Source organism: Vulpes lagopus, chromosome 5, assembly GCF_018345385.1.
Source record: "Vulpes lagopus strain Blue_001 chromosome 5, ASM1834538v1, whole genome shotgun sequence".
NCBI classification, from domain to species: domain Eukaryota; kingdom Metazoa; phylum Chordata; class Mammalia; order Carnivora; family Canidae; genus Vulpes; species Vulpes lagopus.
The window spans coordinates 11,247,667-11,269,184 of record NC_054828.1 but is presented as its reverse complement, the minus strand read 5'-3'; the positions used below and the strand labels follow the sequence as shown (position 1 = coordinate 11,269,184).

At 56.2% G+C, this 21,518-nt stretch overlaps 1 protein-coding gene across 2 annotated transcripts in view; it reads right to left on the bottom strand.

Moving 5' to 3' along the window:
* The window catches only part of TMPRSS6 (transmembrane serine protease 6), a 37,493-nt gene that overhangs the window by 3,913 nt on the left and 12,062 nt on the right, over positions 1-21,518 (bottom strand). For both annotated transcript variants that reach the window (XM_041754018.1, XM_041754019.1), the window contains exons 4-15: positions 20,984-21,051; positions 20,279-20,463; positions 20,015-20,056; positions 16,466-16,670; positions 14,313-14,449; positions 12,853-12,965; positions 12,410-12,519; positions 3,925-4,070; positions 3,476-3,574; positions 2,593-2,706; positions 1,183-1,299; positions 738-906 (exon numbers count right to left, since the gene is read on the bottom strand). In XM_041754018.1, the coding sequence (XP_041609952.1) occupies positions 738-906; positions 1,183-1,299; positions 2,593-2,706; positions 3,476-3,574; positions 3,925-4,070; positions 12,410-12,519; positions 12,853-12,965; positions 14,313-14,449; positions 16,466-16,670; positions 20,015-20,056; positions 20,279-20,463; positions 20,984-21,051 (1,505 nt within the window). The remainder of the gene's footprint in view (positions 1-737; positions 907-1,182; positions 1,300-2,592; positions 2,707-3,475; positions 3,575-3,924; positions 4,071-12,409; positions 12,520-12,852; positions 12,966-14,312; positions 14,450-16,465; positions 16,671-20,014; positions 20,057-20,278; positions 20,464-20,983; positions 21,052-21,518) is intronic.

Sequence of the window (21,518 nt, the reverse complement as noted above, 5' to 3'; positions counted from 1 at the left end):
GGTAGGGGATGCAAAACGGAGCCAGGCTCTGGGCCACCTGGAGTGATGTGTGCACAGTGCTGGTGATAGTGTGGACAGGCAGCGGCTAAGAATTGGTCTGATGCACCAAGAGGACTTGCCATCTGGCTCTGGATGTAAGGGGCAGGGGATGGGGTGCCCTGATAGCTGGGGACTGTGTAGACCCAGAACAGAAGAGGAGGTATGGAGGGTAATCCAGGACTGGCTGTTCTGGGGGCCAGGGCGGGGCCCAAGAGATGGGGCTGGGGGTGGAGAGGGGGCATCGTCAGGCACCATGCAGGTGGAGAAGATGTCTGTGGGGCTGGGTGGGATGTCCCTTCTTGGAGGCTTCTTGGGCCCCACTCACCAGGTCACAGCACCTGGAGGGGGGTCATGGCCTGTGGCCAGGCCAGGCACTTCTGTTCTGTGCTGTACCCCTAGTGTCTGCACAGCTCCCTAGTAGGAGCACAAGAAACACTGCTGAATGGATGAGTGAGTGAATGAGTGAATGAATGAATGAATCACTGACCCAACCTAAAGCAAGATACCAGAAATGGAACAGAGAGGTTGAGCAACATTTCCAGGGGCACAGACTATGTTTGAGGTGGAACCAGGACAGCAAGTCTGCCGGCTGCTCACCATCCTTCCCTCCTTCCTGGATCTCAGACCCATGTCCCTCCCTGCCAGGCCTCCCCTCCTCCATCTCTCGTGGTCTAGGTCCCCATGTCCCCCCAACTCACCTGTCATCCTGGAAGCAGTGGGCAGCTGTTATCACCCAGCGGTCAGCAATGAGCGCCCCCCCGCAGATGTGTCGGCCTCGAATCTGGAGGCTGGCCTGCCAGGGCCACTCGCCCTCTGAAGACACGGCCCCACCCACTATGCGGCCAGAAGGGCCCTGGAGGCCACAGTCTGGGGGTGCAGGGGGTGGGGGGGAGCACAGGGACAGCCAGAAGCCAGTGAGGAATGGACACAGGCAGACAGAGAAGGGGAGGCAGGAAGGCCAAAGGAAAGATGAAGGGATGGGAGAGAATGAAGGAGAGGCAGGACCCAGGGCCGGTGTAGAGGAGAGACAGAAAGAGACAACATGAGTTCTCCCTCAGCTCCCAGTGTGGGCCCCCTCCCTCCCACACTCCAGGGCCCCCAGAGGGACAGGGGCTTTTGCCCACCCGCCTGTTGGGGGCTCACCACAGTGCTGCTCGTCTGAGCCGTCCCGGCAGTCAGGCAGCCCATCACACTGCGGGTTGGGCTTCTTCACGCAGCTGCGGTCCTCACACTGGAAGGTGAATGTCCCACAAGGCACCCCTGGGGGAGAGGGGTGGGGGCAGGACACGGAGGGTGGGCCCCTGAGCCCCAGGGAGCCTCCAAAATGAGGCCCAGGGAAGATGGAGCCTAGAAGAGGCCAGGAGGAGACTGGGGAGGGGTCCCTTGAGCTCGCTGAAGGGTACCCTGAGGTTCCTGAAAGGTCTCCTAAAGGCAGGACATATCTCTTCCCTGTGTCCCTTCACCCCCCTCAGACTGGCCTGTGGAGAGCAAGGCTGCATCTCCCCCACAGACTGCGCCTCCTGAGGTCACACCTGCCAACCCAGGTGGACCTGAAGGCAGAACTGTTCCTCCACTGTCCATTGGCTCCCAAGAGCAGGGCTGTGCCTCTCCCATCAGTCTAAGGCTCCTCTACGAGCCCAGCCTTCCTCCAGACCCTGGCCCCACCTAGCCGCCCACCTGCTCCTCACTGTCTCTGCCATAAAGAACTTTCTGCACCACCACCTGGTCTTAGCCTACTCTCCTTCCCTCCTGCCTATTTAAATCTTATCTCTCTGCAAGGCCAAGTTCAAAGTCCACCTCCTCTAGGAAGCTTTCCCTGCCTGATGTTCTCCTGCACTCCAGTCTTCCCATGCTACTAGACATGAAGTCCAGAAGGCGGTGGGCCAGAGACAGTCACCCATCAGGTTTTCCTACTAGCAGATAATCCCAAAGCACAGGGACCACCTCTCTGGTGTCTTTTATTCCCACTCCCTCACTCTGCTCACCTATCACTGGGGTGTCTGTAGGTGTTGGATGGGTGGGTGGGGTGGATGGATGGATGGATAAAACAATGGACACAGACAGGAGATTGGGCAGACCAACAAATGGGTGGATTGATGGTCCAGTGGGGAGACTGACAAACAGAAGGATGGATAAATGAGTGGATATAAGGACCAACAGACAAACAGGTAGTTAGCTCAGTGGATGGATGCATACATGCATTCACAGATGGATGAAAGATGGAACGATGAACACAAAGACAGATGAACTGATAAGTGGGTAGGTTGATGGGCTCAGTGTATAGGGACACAGGTGGGTGGACAGGCAGATGAATGGATGGATGAGTGGATGTATGAATTGATGGATAGATAGATGGTTGGGGAGACCATAAGATGGATGGATGGATGGATGGATGGATGGATGGATGGATGGATAAGCGTCCATTCAGATAGTTGGTGAGTCTTTGGACAAGAAGGCAGAAACCTCTGCTGAAGAAGCACGCAGGAAGTCTGGGCTGTCTGGCTAAGCCCATTATTTGGTTTCCCTCTAGAGAGCTGGTCATACCCACCCTACCTTCCTGGCAGTGCTCTTCGTCACTCCCATTGAGACAGTCAGGCTGCCGGTCACAGACTCTGGACAGTGAGATGCAGGTGCTGTCTTCTTGGCACTGGAATGTGGCTCTGCAAACTGCATGGGGACACACAGAGGAGGCAGGTGAGAGGAAGGCCGAGGAGCCAGGCTGGGACTTTGTGCTGCCTGTAGAACGTGTATTGTATTATATGCTGTGACTACAGATCTCTTTCTCAGCTACTTTACGTGCGAGTTTCATAGCAACCCTTGAGATACCCCATTTCATCAGTGGAAACAGAAATGAAATGACCTGTCCGAGGTCATCTGGCTGAGCCAGAACCTGAAGCCAGGTGCTCTGGTTCTAAATATGAGGCACATCTCCTCTCCTTCCTGCTTTTCTCCCCAAGGATTTAAAACTTGGTTGGATGGGGCTGTGGAAGGTTTGGGGAGATCAGACAAGAAAAGGCTGCCCTGATGGTGAATGTGGGGGCCAGAAGCAGGACTCAGAGAGAGACGCGTTACTCTAAGACAGTCCTGACAGTCCCACCGGGGCCCCTGCTGCCAGGGCTGGCCAGTGGTGAGCATAACTCCAGTAAGAGTTGGCAGCTCTAGTCTGAACCCCTGAAGTGGAGGGGTGGAGATCACACTCAAGGGAGGAAGATGCAAGATTCTCTTTGTGGCCACCCCAGGCTTGCCTTCCCCTCCCTGGTCCTCCCTCCACTCTGTTCCCTCTTGGACAGCTGGCTGGGACAGATGGCTTGGTGGAGAGCAGCCCTGAGCTGGGAGTCAGGAGAACTGGGTCCCAGCTTGTCCCTGCTACTGCCCCAAACGGTGGTCCCGAGGGGGAGGCAAGGACAAGGGAAGGATGGGACAGGCGGCTGCTCACCACAGTTTCTCTCATCCAGGCCGTTGGGACAGTCCTTGACCCCATCACAGGCAGGCACACATAGTCCATTCACAGAGCAGAGGAACTCTCCAGGGCAGGCTGGATGGGGAGGGCGCCATCAGGACACACGTCCTCATGCAGACAGGACGCACTTGTGTGCTCACACATGTACCCACATGTACACGCACCTGTATACACGGTGCATGTGGACAGACATGTTCGAGCACATGTACACAGCATGCACACATGTGTGAGTGTGTATCCCTAGGAACACAGGTGACGGCCTTGCCAAGAACTCCTTTGTGTGTGGTCACACATAAAGCTGCAGGTATTGTGTACACTCGCACACACACATCCAGTCCTTTGGTCCAGCCTCTTGGTGCTTCCGGGGAAAGCTGCAGGGGCATCGGGGGTGCCCTCCCTGCCTCCCCAGGGCTGCCCATACTCACGATCCGACTGGTTGTATAAGCCGTAGTGCACCTGCACACCGGGCCCGGTGAGGGGGATCTGGGATGTGAAGTTGACGGTGATGCCGGCAGTGGCCACCACGGGGATCCTCTCGGCATAGGGCTGCAGGGTGCGCAGGCCACACAGCCTGGGGGTGACAGAGGCAGACTCAGGGCCCCATGGGCCAGCCAGAGGGAAGGGACAGCTTAGGTCTCCACACACAGGACAGGGGCAGAGCAGCTGGAGAGGAAGGGGGAGCTGCACCCCCACCTTCACCTTCTCTGTCTTGATTTCTCCCTTGGGTGACCACTCACCCCGAGTCATCTTACAGAAATCAGCCTATGTCACTCCCCTGCTCAGAATCCTTCAGTGGTCTCCCCTGCCCTGCAGGATAAAATTCAAAGTCTGAATTCTCCTCCTGGTCACCTAGGAGCTGTGAGACTGGCAAGTCAGGGTCCTTCCCTGAGCCTCACTTTCAAATAAGGGAAATTATCATTTTTCTGTTGGCTCCCAATCTGACAGGACTTCAGCATGTCAGCAGAGGCAGGAGTCTTTGCGGGTCTGCTGTGTGTAGGCAGGGAGGACGCTGCCCTTGGGCTCAGTGTCGGGGAAGAGGCAGCGGTGTGTCCTTCCCACTAAAGTGGGACCATTCCCCAACCAGGGGAGGCCCCTCACACCCTGCTGGATGCCCCCACCCCACCATGGTGCGCTTGTTCCCACACAGCAGGTGGGAGAAGCCCTACAGAGGCGTGAAGTTCTTCCCAGAGAGCAGGTAGGAATCTTCCCATCTCCGGGGATGGACGGCACAGGGGGTGCATCCCACCAGGCGTCAGGGCACACTTGCCACCCAGAGCACGGGGGCACGCTTTCACCAAGTGGGTGCCACCCCCCCCCCCAGAGCGACAGGCTGCTCTCCAGACAGCACCCGGGGCTCCCTCCCTCCCCAGGTGGGTCAGCCCCCTCACAGCGAAGGGAGCACCCTCCCAGAGCAAATAGGAACACCTCTGCAGACCAGGGAAACACACCCAGGACACAGGTCAGAACATATGCAGTGAGAACTGAAAGTGCCCCCAGCAGAGAAGGTAGAGAAGGCAGGAGGAAGTCGAGAGAGCAGGTGGGAATGCCCCAAAGCATGATGGGAGCATCCCACAGCAGACACAACAGCCCACGGAGCCAGTCCCCTAATTCCCGGGGGCCAGGTACTTCCACGGAACTTGTAGAATATGGCAAGCACTTCCTGGTTCAATTAATTAGTCAGCGAGCTAATCAAACAAACAACTGAGGAAGGTCTGGGGTTGTCTTGTCTGCCCCCCCCCCCATTCTTTCCTCCAAACCAACAAACAGTCCTCCAGGTGCGCTCCGGGGACCATCGCGGCTCCAAGGTAAAAATTAGTTTCATAATAATGCTCAGGTAATATTTGCCATTTTCACTCTCATTCTCTCACCAGGATATGATAGAATTTTCTAGAGACTACATGATGTGGGATGTGCCACCTGATTGAATGCAGACGCAGATGTGCATATCCAGCTCTGGCCTATTAGTCCAGTTTAAAAGAAAATTGCAAAAAGGTTAAGCGGTGATATTTTTCTTGCCAAATGGAAATATAATTAATTTTCTCTAAAATATGTTATTGATGTTTAAATTGCCATGGGCATATTTTAAATGAATTGATAAATGTTTTTACATTTTCTTAGTTTTAAGAAAATGTTCCTTCTTAGTCTACTACTGCAAACATAGATAATATAACCTGCATAAAAGCATTTTAGGGGACACCTGGGTGGCTCAGTGGTTGAGCGTCCGCTTTCAGCACAGATTGTGATCCTGGGGTCCTGGGATCGAGTCCCGTATCGGGCTCCCCACAGGAGCCTGCTTCTCCCTCTGCCTGTGTCTCTGCCTCTCTCTGTGTCTCTCATAAATAAATAAATAAATAAATAAATAAATAAATAAATAAATAAATATTTTTTTAAAAAAAAGCACTTTGGGGTGCTAAATAACTTTAAAGAGTATAAAGGGGTCCAGAGGTGAAAAGTTTTGAGAAGCCCTGCTCTACACCAGGATTCCTCCATCCTCCAGCCCAGGGGGACAAGACGAGGATGAGATGCCACTAGGGGGCACCCCCAGGCAGGCCTGGGCCCTCTTTGCCCTTTAAAACTTAAAGGACGCTGGAAGTTTTGTCTGTCAGTTTTTAAAGCAGATAAACAAATGTTATCGTGGCTTCCTGTCCTCTGAGAGCTTCCCTGAGGAGTGGACAGGGGAGATAGGGGGCAGGAAATACTGGGCAGGGGGAGACCCCCCCGAGTACAACCCCGACCATGCTGAAGGTTTGGGGGCATGGGACACTGCCCGCAGAGTCATTGAGAGCTTGCAGGGAAGAAGCCGGAGCCAGGTTGGAGAGCAGTGGGACATTTCAATCTAGAAGAATCTGAGGGCTGCGTGGTCACGCTGAGCTTTGGCCCGGGGCTCTGAGGTACCAGTGCAGGCTGACAGGACATTTTCTCTACTGGCGTCTGAGAGGAAGAAGTCCTAAATCAAGGGCATCTGGGTGGCTCAGCGGTTGAATGTCTGCCCATGGCTCAAGTCGTGATCCTGGGGTCCTGGGATCGAGTCCCACATCAGGCTACTTGCATGGAGCCTGCTTCTCCCTCTGCGTGTATGTCTGCCTCTCTCTGTGTCTCTCACGGATAAATAAATAAAATCTTTAAAAAAAAAAAAAAAACAACAATAAGTCCAGAATCAGCCCATGGCTCAACCTGGGAACCTGCCTGGGCAGCATGTGGTTCTCACCTGGAGGCCCAAGGCAGGGGCTGGGGGCAGCATTCCTGGGCCAAGTCTCTCCACAACAATTCAAGGCAGAGGCTACAATCTAGTGACTCAGGCTGAGTCACCGCACTTAAAGATGGTCTGTTTAGTCTGTGCAGGGTTAAAATAATTTTGTTTTTCAGGTTCAGTTGCCCACTAATTTCACATAATAATCTAGATTCTTGCTGCTTCTGAAAAACAAGCCCCAGAAACACTGGCTGGAAATAATCAGAGGCGGCCGGAATTAGGCAGAGCACGTGTGGCCCTGCTAAGCAGTCCCTCCCTCTCCTGCGCTCCCCCACACAGCCTGCCTCACAGGACTCTGCACCAGCGGGGGCCCTGTGTGCATCTGCATCTCTGGATCCTGCTGCAGAGCCTTCTGGGAGAGGGTATGCTTCCTCTGGCTAATTCCTCCCCATCTACCAAATGCCACCTCCTCCCCCACAGGCCCCCTCTGAGAGGCACCAGGAGTCTGAAGGCTGCAGCACCCACCTCACAGCTACAAAGTGCAGGGTCTGGAGGCACATTTTTTCACAGTGGCCGGCTTGCTTTCTCACCTCTATGGATTGGGGGTTTTTCCTTCCTGCCTCACCCAGACTGTAAGAAGGGACCCTATCAATCTTCTTGCATATCAGCAACTCCACACAGGGAGGAATTCAAGAAAGAGTGTATGGGTAGGTGGATGGATTGGTGGATGGATGAGTGAGGGAGTGGATGGAAAGGTAGGTGGGTGGATGGATGGATGAATGGATGAAAAGGTGGGTAGAAGGAAGGAAGGGTGAATGGATGGATAGATGGAAAGGTGGGTGGGTGGATGGATGGATGGATGGATGGATGGATAGATGATGGACGGATGGATGGATGGAAGGAAGGGTGGGTAGAAGGAAGGAAGAGTGAATGGATGGATAGATGGAAAGGTGGGTGGGTGGATGGATGGATGGATGGATGGATGGATGGGAAGCTGGGTGGATGGAAGGAAGGAAGGGTGGGTGGGTGGGTGAGTGGATAGATGGATATACACACACACACACACACACACACACACACACACATTCCCTTCCCCAGGACAGATTAGTGGGAACGAGGGTCAGAGAAGGCAAGGGGTGCCAGAGCACTGGACTTAGAGTCCAGAGCTGAGTTGGAGGTCTGCTTTGCCACATGAATCAGCCGTGTGACTTTGGGCACGTCGATGTCAGCAAGCTTCAGTTTTCATGTCTGTAAAACGGGGGTGATAATATCTCCCTTGTAGGATGTTTTAAGGAGTGAGAAAATGAGAAATGAGATGAGAAAATTACTTTCCTGAAAGCAAACCGCTGACTCTATTGGGCTATGAGCTCATCTAGGGCAGCAGCAGGAGCTGTGCCCACCACATCCCCAGCACCCAGCCAGCATCAGGGTCACACACCCAGCCTGACCAGGAACCCCTGTGGCTGCAGGCAGTGCGGTGGGCCACCCATGGGCCCAGAGGAGCAGAAGAGCTGCCCCACGGCCAGGCCAGGCCAGAGGGGACTCCAGCAGGCCTAAGGAGCCAGTGGTTCTGCTGTCCCATCAGAGGGAGGCCAGGGGAAATGATTGGGCAGATCACAAGAAATGTGACATCACAGGAGAGGAAGCTGGCAGGAGGCAGATTCCCCGAAAGGGGGAAGCCTGTGTTGTGGTGACGCCCAGCCAGAGCGGGTTCTGCGAAACCAAGCGGCTGGTGGCCAATCTTACTAGGCCAGGTCCCTCCCCCGCCTCCAGGCCAGGCCTTGGCCATGGGCACTGGGAGAAGCTGGACAGAAAGCAGGGAGGTGGGGAAGGGCAGCAAGGGCTCCGAGGAGCAAGGCCACAGCCCGAGGGTGCCCAGCCAGCGAGGGAGCCCTGGGCTGTCTTCCCTCATCACTGTGCTGACACCTGCGGGGCAAGTCACCTTCCCCCGCAGCCCACCCTCTAGTGCTCCTCGTCTGTGGCCATTCTGGGTCCAAGGACCGCGCCTCCCCCTCCCTGCACACCCTGTGCCTGCAAATCAACACTGTTTCCCAGACCTCTCATATCTTTGCCACCCACACAAGCAAATTTTCCAACAAATGCTCATTCAAAGAATTTCCCAGCATCTACACTGGATGATCATTATCAAAAGAGATCATAACTAAAGGAAATGGTTTGTCCGGTGCTTCTGATTTGGAGGTACACCTCTGCCTTCCCTTCCACGCTCAGACATGGGCAGCAGCCTCGGGGCAGGCCTGGGGACCAGAGTCTCCACTGAGGGACCCAGATCCTTAACGGAAGTCTCAGAAGATAAAGATGGGACTTCCCAGGCCGTTCTCAGAAGCTGCAGGAGCCACAGAAGCTGTCAGTCTTCTCACCAGGAAGCCAGTGGATTGGTGAGGAGTGCCATGGCCAAGAGAGGGAACAGCAGGCCAAGCTGCTCAGAGGCTCTTCAGGAAGAATCCTCACGGGGGTGAGCACTTATGGGTGCACACATACGTGGTTGGACTCGTGCACACAGGCACAGGTGTGCCTACCCACACACGCCCTGGATCCCACCGTCTTGCTCAACCCTGGCATCTCCATTTGCCTTCTGGGTGACTGTGCAAATGACTTTGCCTCTCTGTGCCTTGGGTTCCTCACTGGCCAGTGAAGACGGTAGGGAGGCCTGTTCCTCACCAAGTTGTTGAGGGTGAAAGAAATGGCACCACAAAGCCCTCAGCTTGGTGCCCGCTCAGTGCCTGCCTGGCACAGCATTCAGAGCCGGTTGTTAATTTGTGATTGGTGCCTCCTGGAGCTGTGCTCTGTCTGGGCCTGCAGGAGCCAGCGTCCTACACCCATGATCTCACCTAGTCTTGCCTGAGTGGGGGTCTGGTCCATGGCTGTTTTTCAGATGAGCTGCCTGAGGCTGGGAGAGGTGAGCCCTTGCCTCGCAGGAAGGAGAGGAGCCAGGATTCGAACCCTGATCTGTCTGGCTTCGGCTCTTTGGAATGGCATTTTAATAGGAACTAATAAACACAACCTATTTGGGAGACAGCTTTCTGATGTGCAAATGATAAAAGGTTGGGGCCTGGGGCTGGCCTAACCCTTCTGTTTTATACATGGGGAAGGTGGTATATTCAGGGTCACGCGTAGAAACCAGTGTCTAGACTCCCCTGAACACATCTCCAGCTCGCCATGCATCACAGGGAGGCTTGGGACGAGAGAGAAGAGAGACAGGAGAGCTGCACCCTGACAGACCGCCTCTCCCTGCCCCATCCACCACCTGGCTGGTGGGAAATCCCTCCGAAAGGTGAAAGACCAGCAACAGAAGCTAAGTTCTTAGGCATCTCAGGCCTCAGTTTCCCCTCCTGTACAATGGGTGAGGATTGGGTCCATGGCCAGTCCAGCCCATACTTTCCATAGCCCAGTGGTGCTTTGAGACACTGGGAGGGAGCCCCCTGCAACCCCACTAGAACCTGCCATGGTGCCTGAAATCCCACCATCACAGCATCATTCCTCTTAATTAGGACCCTCCTCAACTGTGACCCACATTTAAAATCCAAGGGTAGCTCAGGAAGTCCCCAGGACCAGGGCCCATAGCTTTGCCCGACCCTTCCCGGCTGTGTCATGGAGAGAGAAGGCCCTCCACAGGGAGCATGGCGTGACCGTCATCCAAGCCCCTGGCTGGTGGTGGGTGTGGGAGAGGCTCTGACTACGGGCCTGTCGGGGCTCCATCTAATTGTGCTGAGCCTCGACCCCCTTTCTAGGAAATGGGATGATGATGCCTTTGACGTCACAGGCCGGTGAGCCAGCTCCTGGCAAATGGAATAGCCGTGTGGGTGCAGGGGGTAAGGGCAGGAGCGCCAGACCCAGGGCCCTCCTGCTCCTTCCCAGAGGAGACAGCAGATTCAGCCCTGGGGTTGGGGGCCGGGGCAGGAAAACACATCATCACCATTCGAACAAGTGATGAAATGTGGGCCATGGGCCACTCCTATGGTCATTCTGTGGGCTCCTGATGCTGAGTGGGGAGCCCAGCCGGCCTCAGTCGGTACAGGCCCCAGGCGGGTAGCAAGGGGTTCTCCAGGGAGCTCCCTGAGGATGAAGGTAGCGATGCCCAGAAACGCCACCCACATGCTGGGAGGGGTGGGACAAGATGCCTTTTCTTTCCCAAACAGCACAGGCCTGAGGTCACACCATCTTCCATCACCCCGCAAACAGCATGGGTCTGGAGTCACACCATCTCCCATTATCTGATGAAAGGCACTGGCTTGGAGTCACACCATCTCTCATCACCCCACAAACAGCCCAGGCCTGACACCATCTGCTGTCACCACCGAGCATCACAGGCCTAAGGTCACACCAGGCATTTCTTCCTTTCCCTTTCAATCACAGTCCCTGATAAATTGCAAACGTCCTGGGAAGCACGATGGCAATGGCGAGTTAATGAGCATTGTCAAGTCCCGTCACCTATTGTCTGAATAGGATCAATCAACAAATAAGCAAAGTCCCCATTGGTGAATTATGGACCCCAGCCCCAGAACCCAAGAATTCCAGAGTCCTGGAACCTTCCAACTTTAGTGTATTGGAATCTTGGAGGTGCAAAATCTGTGAAATCAAGAACTTTGCATATTAGAACCCCAGCCTCTTGGACCCCCGGGATCCTGGGGTTGAAAGGAAGGGCAGAGGCCCGACCTGCTATAAGATGCAGAAGCTTCTCTTCAGCATCTTTGGACCCCCTGCCAGTTCTGCAAGGCTACTTCAAGATCACTCTTCTCTCCCCAAACCTCTGTCCCCCCCACAATGTTCTCCCTCTGTGCCTTCATCTGGCCCTCCCCTCTCTAACTTTCATTCCAGCACCTCCTCTCTCCCTAGGGGATGCTCCCACCCAGCGCTTAGACATGGGGCCCCTCCCATCATAAGGGTCCCCTCCCCTGAATGTTCCAGGTCACCCCCCTCTCGCCAGACAGAGGAGCGCACTGTCTCCATTCCCCACCTCACTCCTTGCAGCGGTCAGGCCCCCGGTGAGCCCGGGTTGCCAGCCCCAGGGGACATGTACCAGGCCTTCTCCTACTGATCAAACTGCAGCCCCCGCTGACCCATGGACCACCCTCATGTGGCCTGGCCCCCTGCATCCTGTCCCACTCCCTGGAGGGACTCACTTCTTCCTTAGAAACTTTGTCACCAGGGGGCAAGGGTAGGACATTATGGCAGGGCAAGCATCCCCCAGCGATGTGGGTGATATGGGGCCACCCTGGTTACCGCCCATCCCTGTGGAAAGGGTCGGATTAGCAAAAGCGGCCTCGGCTCTGGCCGTGCAGCTTTGTAGCCCGGAAGCCACTTGACAGTGGCCATCAGCCCAGAGTAGCAGAAGGGAAGACAGACCTCGGATGGCACGGAGATGGGCTTCGGGGAAGACACTCTAGCATTGCCGAGTCCTGTGGCTCTTGTACCATCTCATTTAAGGATCTGGGGTGCCAGATCGTGGGGTGACAGCACCCAAGGAAGTGAAGCATTTCACTCGAACTAGAACCAGTATCCAAGGTGGCTGAGACCTTTGGGTGGCAGGAGGGGAGGCGGGGATGGGGGTGGGGGCCAGGACAAGGAATGGGTCAAGGGGTGGGGGCTCAGGCCTGAGCGCCTGGCCTGCACTCTTCCTCGGCTGCTCGTTTGAGATCTGGGACTTGGGCTCCCAGGGTGGGTAACTGTGGGAGAGGACGGGGGCCCCGGGGGGTGGGTACCTCCGGTTCTGGATTGTCCACTGTCCCTGGGTGCATGGCAGGTCATACTTCTGCCTCCGTAGAGCATAGGCGTCAAACCAGAGGGCCAAGCCATAGTCCAGAGAGGGCACCTGGAACAGAGGAGCTGGTCACCAAGTGGCCTGTGGGCTGTGGCTGGGGTGGTGGCCCCACTTCCCAGGATGACACCGGGAGGAGGGTCAGGAGTCACACCGTCCAGCTGGGGCTGAAGTTTGCCAGTCACCCAACAAACAGGCATTACTGTGGCCCACAGAGGCAGACCTTGGCCGCACCTGTCACCCCCCTCAGAGGGATCTGCACCCAGGGCTCAGCCTGGGGGCGCTCCAGCAGAGGCACGACAGTGATCCCCTCCCAGCCAGGGCTCCCCGAGGTCCCATAGGGTTTTCTGGGCAGTGGGCAGGCAGGTGGCAGGGTATGGGGCTCACCGTGAGGTGCCAGGAGCAGTGGGTGCTGGGCGAGTAGTAGCTGGGGAAGTAAGGCGTGCTGAGGACGCCCTGTGGTTCCAGACGGCCCTCCAGGGTCAGGTTCACCTCACAAGCTGGGGGCCAAGAACAGCTGTTACACAGGGTCCCCTGGTGCCCCCCTCACTGCCCCTCCCAGCAGGTAACCCCACCGCCCTCCTGCCATTGCACAGTAGAAGTTAGTGGTTGAGTGTGACCTTGGGCCTCGGTTTCTCCATCTGTAATGTAAGGACAGAAATAGCCCACACCTTGCAGGCCAGTCAAGCAGATGAAATAGAAAATGCTCGAACAGCCTGTCATGTAGTAGTACGTGCTCAATAAATGTTGGCCGTTGACGCTGGCTGCACTGACCATTTACTACACAGGTTCACAACTGTGGGAGCCTCGCAGTTACAGGAGCTGGGGGAGGGAGAAGCACCCCCCTCTCAAAGATGAGGTTCAGAGAAGAGGGGGGCCCTGGCTGAGGCCACACAGGAAGAGGGTGAGGTCAGAGGATGCTCAGCTGGCTGCCGCCTTTCCCTGGAGTCAGGGTCCCCTTGATCCCGTGTCCCCCAAGCTGGGTGGGTGAGTCCCACCAAAGCAGAGCTAGCTCTGACACCTCCTCAGCCCCAGGCACCCCCCCAGAGGGCAGCCAGAACCCAGCAGGGGCAGCAGGGGACCTGGGCCACTGCCAGGAGACCTCTGGGGTCAACAGCAGGAGAGGGAGCGAGGTGGGAAGAGGCAGATTGCCAGGGGACGTGGGGGAAGCAGTGGTTTGTGGTCTCCCGTCTGCAACCCTCTTTTCTGCCAGCTCTGGGACCTGCAAGGTTTGCCTGGCTCATCCAGGCCCAAGGACAGCCAGAGCCTGAATGGGTAGGGGTGGGGGTTCTCCCTGAGAAAGGGGTTCGGGGGGATCAGAGCAGGAGGACAGTGGCGAGGCTGGCAGGCAGCCTGGTGCGCCCTTCCTGCAAATGCTGCGAGTAGCTCTCCCTGAGCTGGGGGCCATCGCCAGGGAGACCTGTAGGGTTCACCTTCAGTGGGAGAGGATGGTCTGGGGGTGAATCTGGGGTTCTCGGATCTGTGGTCAGGAGACCTCAGGCGGGAGCAGAGGGAAGAGGATCAGGGGAGGAGCCAGGAGAGGAGACACGGGTCCAGGATGGGGACAGACCAGACAAACAGGAATATGGCAGGAGAGAGAATGAGGGAGAGGGCCAGGCCAGGGAGGGTAGGAGAGGGAGGTAGAAGGTAGGGACATGGAGTGAGACAGAGGACAGGAGAGAGGAGCCAAGGGCGTGGGAGGGTGGAGAGCCGAGGAGCTTCCGGAACCTTCCCTCTGCCCCCATCCCACCCCCAACTACAGCAAAGAAGGAGAAGGTCCTGCTGGCCAGCCCCCCGGGGTTCTGTGGCGGCGCCCCTCCCATCCCTAGGGACCCCTGGCCCCTCACCCTGGAAGGCCACGGGCTGCACGGAAAGAACAAAGGGGTCGTAGTAGCTGTGCAGACCCTTCTTCCAGACCACAGCCATGACGGCCCCGGATGCCAGGACCTCCACCACGGGCTCCTGGCGACTGCAGCCGTACACCCTGGAGGGACAGAGAGAGGTGGCCAGGGCGGGTGGGGCCTGGGAAGGGGCTCTGTGGCTAGCCTGCTGTGCGTCTGCATGCGGGCTTCCCACCCTCTCTGGCCCAGGAAGCCGGAGGCCCTGTAAGGAAGGTTCAGGCCAGCTCCTCAGGGGAGACAGGCCAGGATGTGCCAGCTGACTCAGCCTGTCCCTCAGCGCCTGCCCCACCACCCCTGTGCCTGGATGCCTGTGCCCCCCTAGTGCCCAGCCTCTACCCTGCAGGGAGGTGAAGTTTCGTGGTTAAGGGACCTGAGGTCACCTGCAATGGACACTTCAGGCTTTCATCTTGGGGTTTCTTTTCTCTTCCTTACTTAGCAGCAGAGCCTGTGCTGAGACTAAAACGTCCCCCAATCTCCCAGGGCATGGAGCCCAGAAAACAGACCACGTGGTCAAAGTTGAGGGCCCTTCTGCTCTGTCTCCTTATCACCACTGAAGACCCCCTCGTGACTCCGAGGATCCCCTGATCATGTCTGAGCCATCATTTTAGACCTCCCAAAGATCTGAGATGGGATGAGCTGCCTGGGTGCCACAGTGAGCCCGGTCCCACCCCCCAACAACAGGCTGGGGTGTGTGTGTGTGTGTGTGTGTGTGTGTGTGTGTGTGTGTGTGTGTGGTCAGGGGGTGGGGTACTTGAAGAAGCCCCAGGGGAAGCCTGTAAGCATCCCCACCCTCATCGGGCCTAGAAATCAGATGGTGTGTAGTTTCTCTGCGCTTCCCAGAGCCCTCCAGGAACCCAGCCCACGCACACCCCAGATTGAGGTCACCACGTCAGGGGTGTTGCAAATGAGCATGCAGCCTCAGAGCCAGGAGTTCAGAGACGCCCGGGAGGGGGGCAGCGCTGGGGAGAACCTCGTCCCCGCTCACCTTCAAGGGCTACCCTTGCTCTGAACACACAGATCCCACCCTGGCTCCTGCCTGGAAGCTTAGCCAGCCCCAGCAACACAGAGAAGGCAGGCAGCAATCCTCAAGTCCCATGTCCCAAAGCCCTGCTCCTCTGCTCGAGAACTTTCAGTTACGTTCCCCACTTTCCAAGTATTACAGTTCAAAGTGCTCCTGGCATTCAATGCCCTTTGTGACCTGGCCCCAACTAGACTATATGTAATCATAGTAATAACAGAGAGCAGCTCCTGGATATTTAATGGGTACATTTAACGTGTAGATAACATCCATCATCCGTAAAAACGGATGGCATCACTCTGTGTGAGAATCTTGGCACAAATGGTTTGATTATTTATTTGCATAAGCAGACTCCATGCCCAGCGTGGGGCCCAGCACAGGGCCTGAACTCACGACCCTGAGGTTAAGACCTGAGCTGAGGGCAGCCTAGGTGGCTCAGCGGTTTAGCGCCGCCTTCAGCAGGGCATGATTCTGGAGACCCGGGATCGAGTCCCGCATAGGGCTCCCTGCAGGGAGCCTGCTTCTCTCTCTGCCGGTGTCTCTGCCTCTCTCTCTGTGTCTCTCATCAATCAATAAATAAAATCTTAAAAACAAAAACAAAACAAAAACCTGAGCTGAGATCAAGAGTTGGACCCCCCCCCCAAAAAAGAGTTGGACCCTTCACCAACTGAACCCCCCAGGTACCCCCCAGATGGTTTGGTTTAAATCCTCACCATAACCCTGCATGGTGGGTGTGATTGTGCACCCATTTTACAAGTGAGGAAACCGAGGCTCAAGGAGGCAGAGACTTGCTGTAGGTTATGCAGCTAAGAAGCAACCGAGCAGGGGGTTGGAAGTCTGGGGCTGCCAGACTCTGAAGCATTCTAACAAGCCATGTTGCCTCCCAGAGCTGACCCGAGGGGTAGTCTAGTACAACTGCTTTGTTACAGATGGGGAAACTGAGGCTCAGGGAGGGAAGCAGGCCTGCCCACAGTACATAGCCATCTCCAGCCTCCTTTCTGCTTCTCTGCAGGCTAAGCCTTGCTGTCTCTCAGAAACCAGCATCACACCGCCTCTTCCCTCCCACCTTCCCGGGACTCACGAGGTGATGAGCCTCCTCTCCAGGGGCCCAGCCACGTCGTACATGGCCAGTCGGTCCCGGCACTCGGCCAGCGTCCACTCGAGCCGGAGTTTGAGCATGAGATCCTTGGGGCCCTGGAGGTGCCACAGGCAGCTGGAGGCCAGGTGATCGGGCCCCTTCAGCCGGAGGACCTGGCCCTGGCCCACGTAGCTGTAGCGGTAGCAGCCTGGAGGAGGGAGAGGGACAGGCCCCCTGACCCCTGTTAGCCAGGAGGAGAGACCCGGGGGGCCAGCTGGTGCTCACCTGCGTGGGGGTGGTGCAGGGAGAGCAGCTGGATGGGGCTCAGCCCAGATGTGCTATGTCCCATCCCTCCGTGTCCTGCTGGGTTCCTTCTCGTCTCCTCAATCATTCTTTCATTCATTCATTCATTCATTCATTCATTCATTCATTCATTCATTTAGCACTCACTGAGTTCTCTATGCCAGAGGAGGGCCAGAGAAAGGTCCAGTCGCTGCCTGGGAGTGCCAAGAACAGCGAGGACAGATACAGAGCCCAGCGGTAGTAGCTTAGCTCAGGCAGCGAGGACCCCAAACCTGGCGGTAGGGCAGGGAAGACCTAGGGAGTGGGGTGCAGGGTCTCAGTGTGAGCAAAGGGCTAGGGGCCAGGGTGGAGTGTGAGGCCAGAGAGCAAGCTGCAGAAGGGAGCCAGGGCCCAGATCACGCCCAGGAGAGGAGGTGCTTTCTCCCGCGGCCACGGAGTGTTAGGTAGGGCTGGGACGTGGCCGGGCTTGGGTCACAGACACCTTTGAGGAGGCTGGGCTCAACCACTGAGCCACCCAGGTACCCCTTGTTGCTGTGATTGTCCCTGTTTACAGACCTGGGCCAGACAGACCCGGGCTCACCGCATCCTTCCCTGGGCCTTGGAGAAAGAGGGCCGTGAAGCCAGCCTCGCAGGGGGTCACATGCTTGCGGATGACGCATGCTTGCGTGCCCAGCATAGAACCTCACTCTAAGTAGGTGCTCAGGGCATGGAGTGACTGCTCTCTAGGTGGGTGTGGGGAGAGGCAGGGGGTGGAGCTGGGAAGCAAGCGCTAAGACCTGTCACCCTTCAGCTGGCCCCCATTGAAGCTCAGATAGAGCCAGTCTCGTGGGCCTGCCCTCACCCCTCCCTTCACGCCTCCTTCTCCAGCGGCATCCACGCTCAGCCGCACCTCCTGAGCCATCAACTAGGAAAGCTGCTCAGCTGTTGCTGATCATTTCTAGTCTTTAAATTTTGCTCCAAGTTGATGCTTCACTTTTGCCATTCTATTTATTTATTTATTTTTAGGCTAATTAAGCAGAGAGGTATGTGCTGGTCGGTCTCTGCTGATAATCAGAAAGATCTCTGGTGACTTGTTATCTCTGGTCACTGGGAGAAAGTATGTGAACATGCCTGGTGCCTTCTCCTCGCCTGGCCTTTGCTCACGCTGTTCCCTCTGCCTGGAGAGCCTCTTCCTCTCCTCCATCTGACAGATTCCTACCCCCGTTGCATGCCTGAGTCTGCCCCCTGGCCCCCATGAAGGCAGCCAGGACCCCACCCACCCACCCACCTCCCGCAGTCAGGAGAAACTTTTCCTTCCCCCTAGAGGCAGGTCCCTTCCTCTGCTTTGGATTGTGGCCCCTGGTGTCCACCTCCATCCCCAGAGCAGCATAATTCCCCTTCTCCGCTGCCCCTGGGAGCTCTATTCTAGCTCTGGCACTTGGTGTTTTGAGATGCTGTTTATTTGTCTGTCTCTCTCATGGGCTCAGAGCTCCTCTGAGGGCAGGGGTGAGGACACGGTCATCTCGTGTCCCCAGAGCAGGCATGGGGGCTGGCATGGGGGAAAAGTTCACAAGGCCTGTATAAAGGATTTGAACTGTCACCCCCCCCCCCCCATTGGACGCTGTGCTCCTGGAGGGCAGGGACTCTAGACTGCACACCGAACCACGTGAAGATAAGTACAAAGCAACTGCCAGAAACTTGGGGACAAAAAGGGCAGCCAGCAGAGGCAAGGGCAGACAAAAGGCCCATCTCAGACCAACAGTCAGGACGATGTGGGCACCAGTGCAGTATCAGATGACAGATGGTAGGTAGGTAGACAGACAGCTAGATCAGCCTCTCACTCTCCTATTCTACTGGCTTCCTCAGTAATAAGTGTTATGCTATATATTGGCAAGTTGAATTTAAATTTTAAAAAAGGAAGGGATGCCTGGGTGGCTGAGCAGTTGAGCATCTGCCTTTGGCTCAGGTCGTGATCCCAGAGTCCCGGGATCGAGTCCCACATCGGGCTGCCCTCAGGGAGCCTGATTCTCCCTCTGCCTGTGTCTCTGCCTCTCTGTCTCTCATTAATAAATAAATAAATAAAATCTTTTTAAAAAAGGAAAAAAAATAAGTTAAATAAATCTTTGATGTGTGCTCACTACAGTTTTGCTTGAGAATTTCAGCTATTTTAAAGCATTTTTTTTTATTTTTTAATTTATTTATTTATGATAGTCACAGAGAGAGAGAGAGAGAGAGGCAGAGACACAGGCAGAGGGAGAAGCAGGCTCCATGCACCGGGAGCCCGATGTGGGATTCGATCCCGGGTCTCCAGGATCGCGCCCTGGGCCAAAGGCAGGCGCTAAACCGCTGCGCCACCCAGGGATCCCCGAATTTCAGCTATTTTAAAATTGTACTTTGACCTCATTGCCTCCATCCACCAAGGAAGTAAGCATTTGACCGGCCAGAAGATAAGAGAGGGCATAACAAGGATTCAAATTCTGCCTCCCTCACTGCGAGGTAGCCAATGCCCTCAGCCTGGCCTCAGCTCTGGGTAGAAGCTCTAGGTAGTATAAGAAGAATCTGAGAATTCAAGAGCTCAGGATGACAGGGTACAGTAGCACAAGTGGTGCACTGCACAACTAAGGAGTCTCCAGTCCCACAACTACAATGTGGACAGTGCTCCCTGGCACTGAACAGCAGCACGGTAGCCCTGCTGGTACTTTGCTTCCCAGGGTTCAGGAGGAAGCCCGTGGAACCTCTGGGAGGGAAGCCAGGTGACTCTGGTTATAAGGCATGGGCGTGGGGTAGGAGGAGGGGCAGATGAGCCTGATGAAGAAGGGGAAGGAAAATGTGAAGGGAATATCCCTGAATGTGACAGGAGTATCTCCAAGAGACCAAGTTTACAGGCAAAGGGACCGATACACTTCGGCCTGGCAAGATGATTTTCTACCATCAGTGGAAACTAGCTTGTGAGCCAATTGTGTTCAGGAATAAAAAAAGCAGAGTCACATTTATGTGCACCTAAACGTGCTACTCACTCTCACACCCCACACGGGCAATGTGCGCACACATGCACACACACATGCACATGCAATACCTCCCCTCCCCTCACATCCCCCCACCCCCCCACCTGCTCAGGACTCATCACCAAGTCTGCCATGGCATCCCCTGGGTCCCTTGGGGTCACTGCTCCCTGCACGCCCCGAAAGCCTTGGGGTCCCCTGACACTTGACCAAGCCAAGCAAAACAGCAACTCAAAAGGAAGTGGAGAGGAGAAACCAAAGAGCATACCCAGCGTGGCATTCAGGGCAACTATGTCTTTCACGCTGGCTTCTGTTAAAAGGAAAGGAACAAATAAACAAAGACCGAAAGTAAATAAAGAAAACAAAATAAAAACATGAAAATAAAAATCGAAAAGGCCATCTGAGCCAGCCTGACTGAGGTTTACCCTGAGCGCTGACCCCTCATGGCCCGGCCCCTGAGAGCACCCAGCCCTGGCAGGCGGCCTGCAGCACCCGGGCCAGACTGTCCCGCGTCCCCCTCCCCGGTACTGACCCAGGATCACCAGGCCCTCGGGGTCCACCTCGTACTCGGCCCTGTAGGGGGCGGGGGCCGAGCTGTTGGCCGTGGACAGCAGCTCCTCCACCAGCAGCGCCCGCACCACCTCAGGACTCAGCATCGGCCGGCGGTGCTCAGGGATTTGGAGGATGAACCAGAAGAAGCAGGTGAGAGGCCCCTCTCTAAGGCAGACAGACGTGAGAGGGGTGGGAGGGGGCCCGAACTCGTGGCCCTGCCCTCCCCTCTGCTCTGGGGAGAGACCGCAAGTACGGACCGCTTACTACCTCCCAGGCACTGCTGCCACCTTCACCTGGAAGCCTCCTAACACCCCCCCAGGTGTTCTCTACCTCCCCATGTCACGGGCAGGGACCGAAGCACAGGCAGTTAGGGGTATGCCACAGACCGGAGACAGATATGTGTGGCACAGCTGGGTCACCCCTGCTCCCACTCCAACCATGGCCTCACCCAATATGCTCCAGGCTCAAGCACGCTGTGGCCACTACCCCATCCTTGCACCCATTCTACAGGTGAGGAAACCAAGCTCAGCAAAGGGAGGTCACACACAGGCAGCTGAGTTGCCCTTCCATGCCTCAGTTTCCCCATTTTAAAAAAGGCCATTGCATCTGAAGCCTCTAGCATCCCCTCCTATTCTTTGAGTCAAAGGTTCTAGTGAGGGCCAGCTGGGGGGCCAGGGCGACTCACCCGAAGGAGTAGACTGAGCTGGAGTTGTAGTAAGTACCCAGGCGGGTGCTGGCGATGAGCTCCTTGAGCTGAAAGGAGGGGATACAAGAGCCTGCTGTGACCCTCTGCAGAAACCCCCTTCTTCCCTTGGGGTGCCCTTTGCTCCTCCCTGCAGCCCTGCAGGAGGAGGAACCTACGGGGTAGTGAGGCTTGTCCCTGTCCCTCCGGAAGCGGTAGCCATGCAGGAAAACAAACCTCACCCCCAATACCTTCCCTTCCCCGTCGACCTAGGCCTTGCCCCCCAGCACTGCCCCCTCCACCAGCTCTGGCCTACACCACACCACCAACGGCTTCTCTCCCTCTGCTCAAAAGTCACCCCCTCTTAACCATAGGAGACAAACGGGGGCCTGCTGTAGGGGAGGGGGGTGGGGGGACAGGGTAACTGGGTGACAGGCATTAAGGGAGGGCACATGATGGGATGAGCACTGGGTGTTCTGTAGGACTGACAAATCACTGACCTCTGCCCCTGAAACTAACAATACACTGTTAATTAATT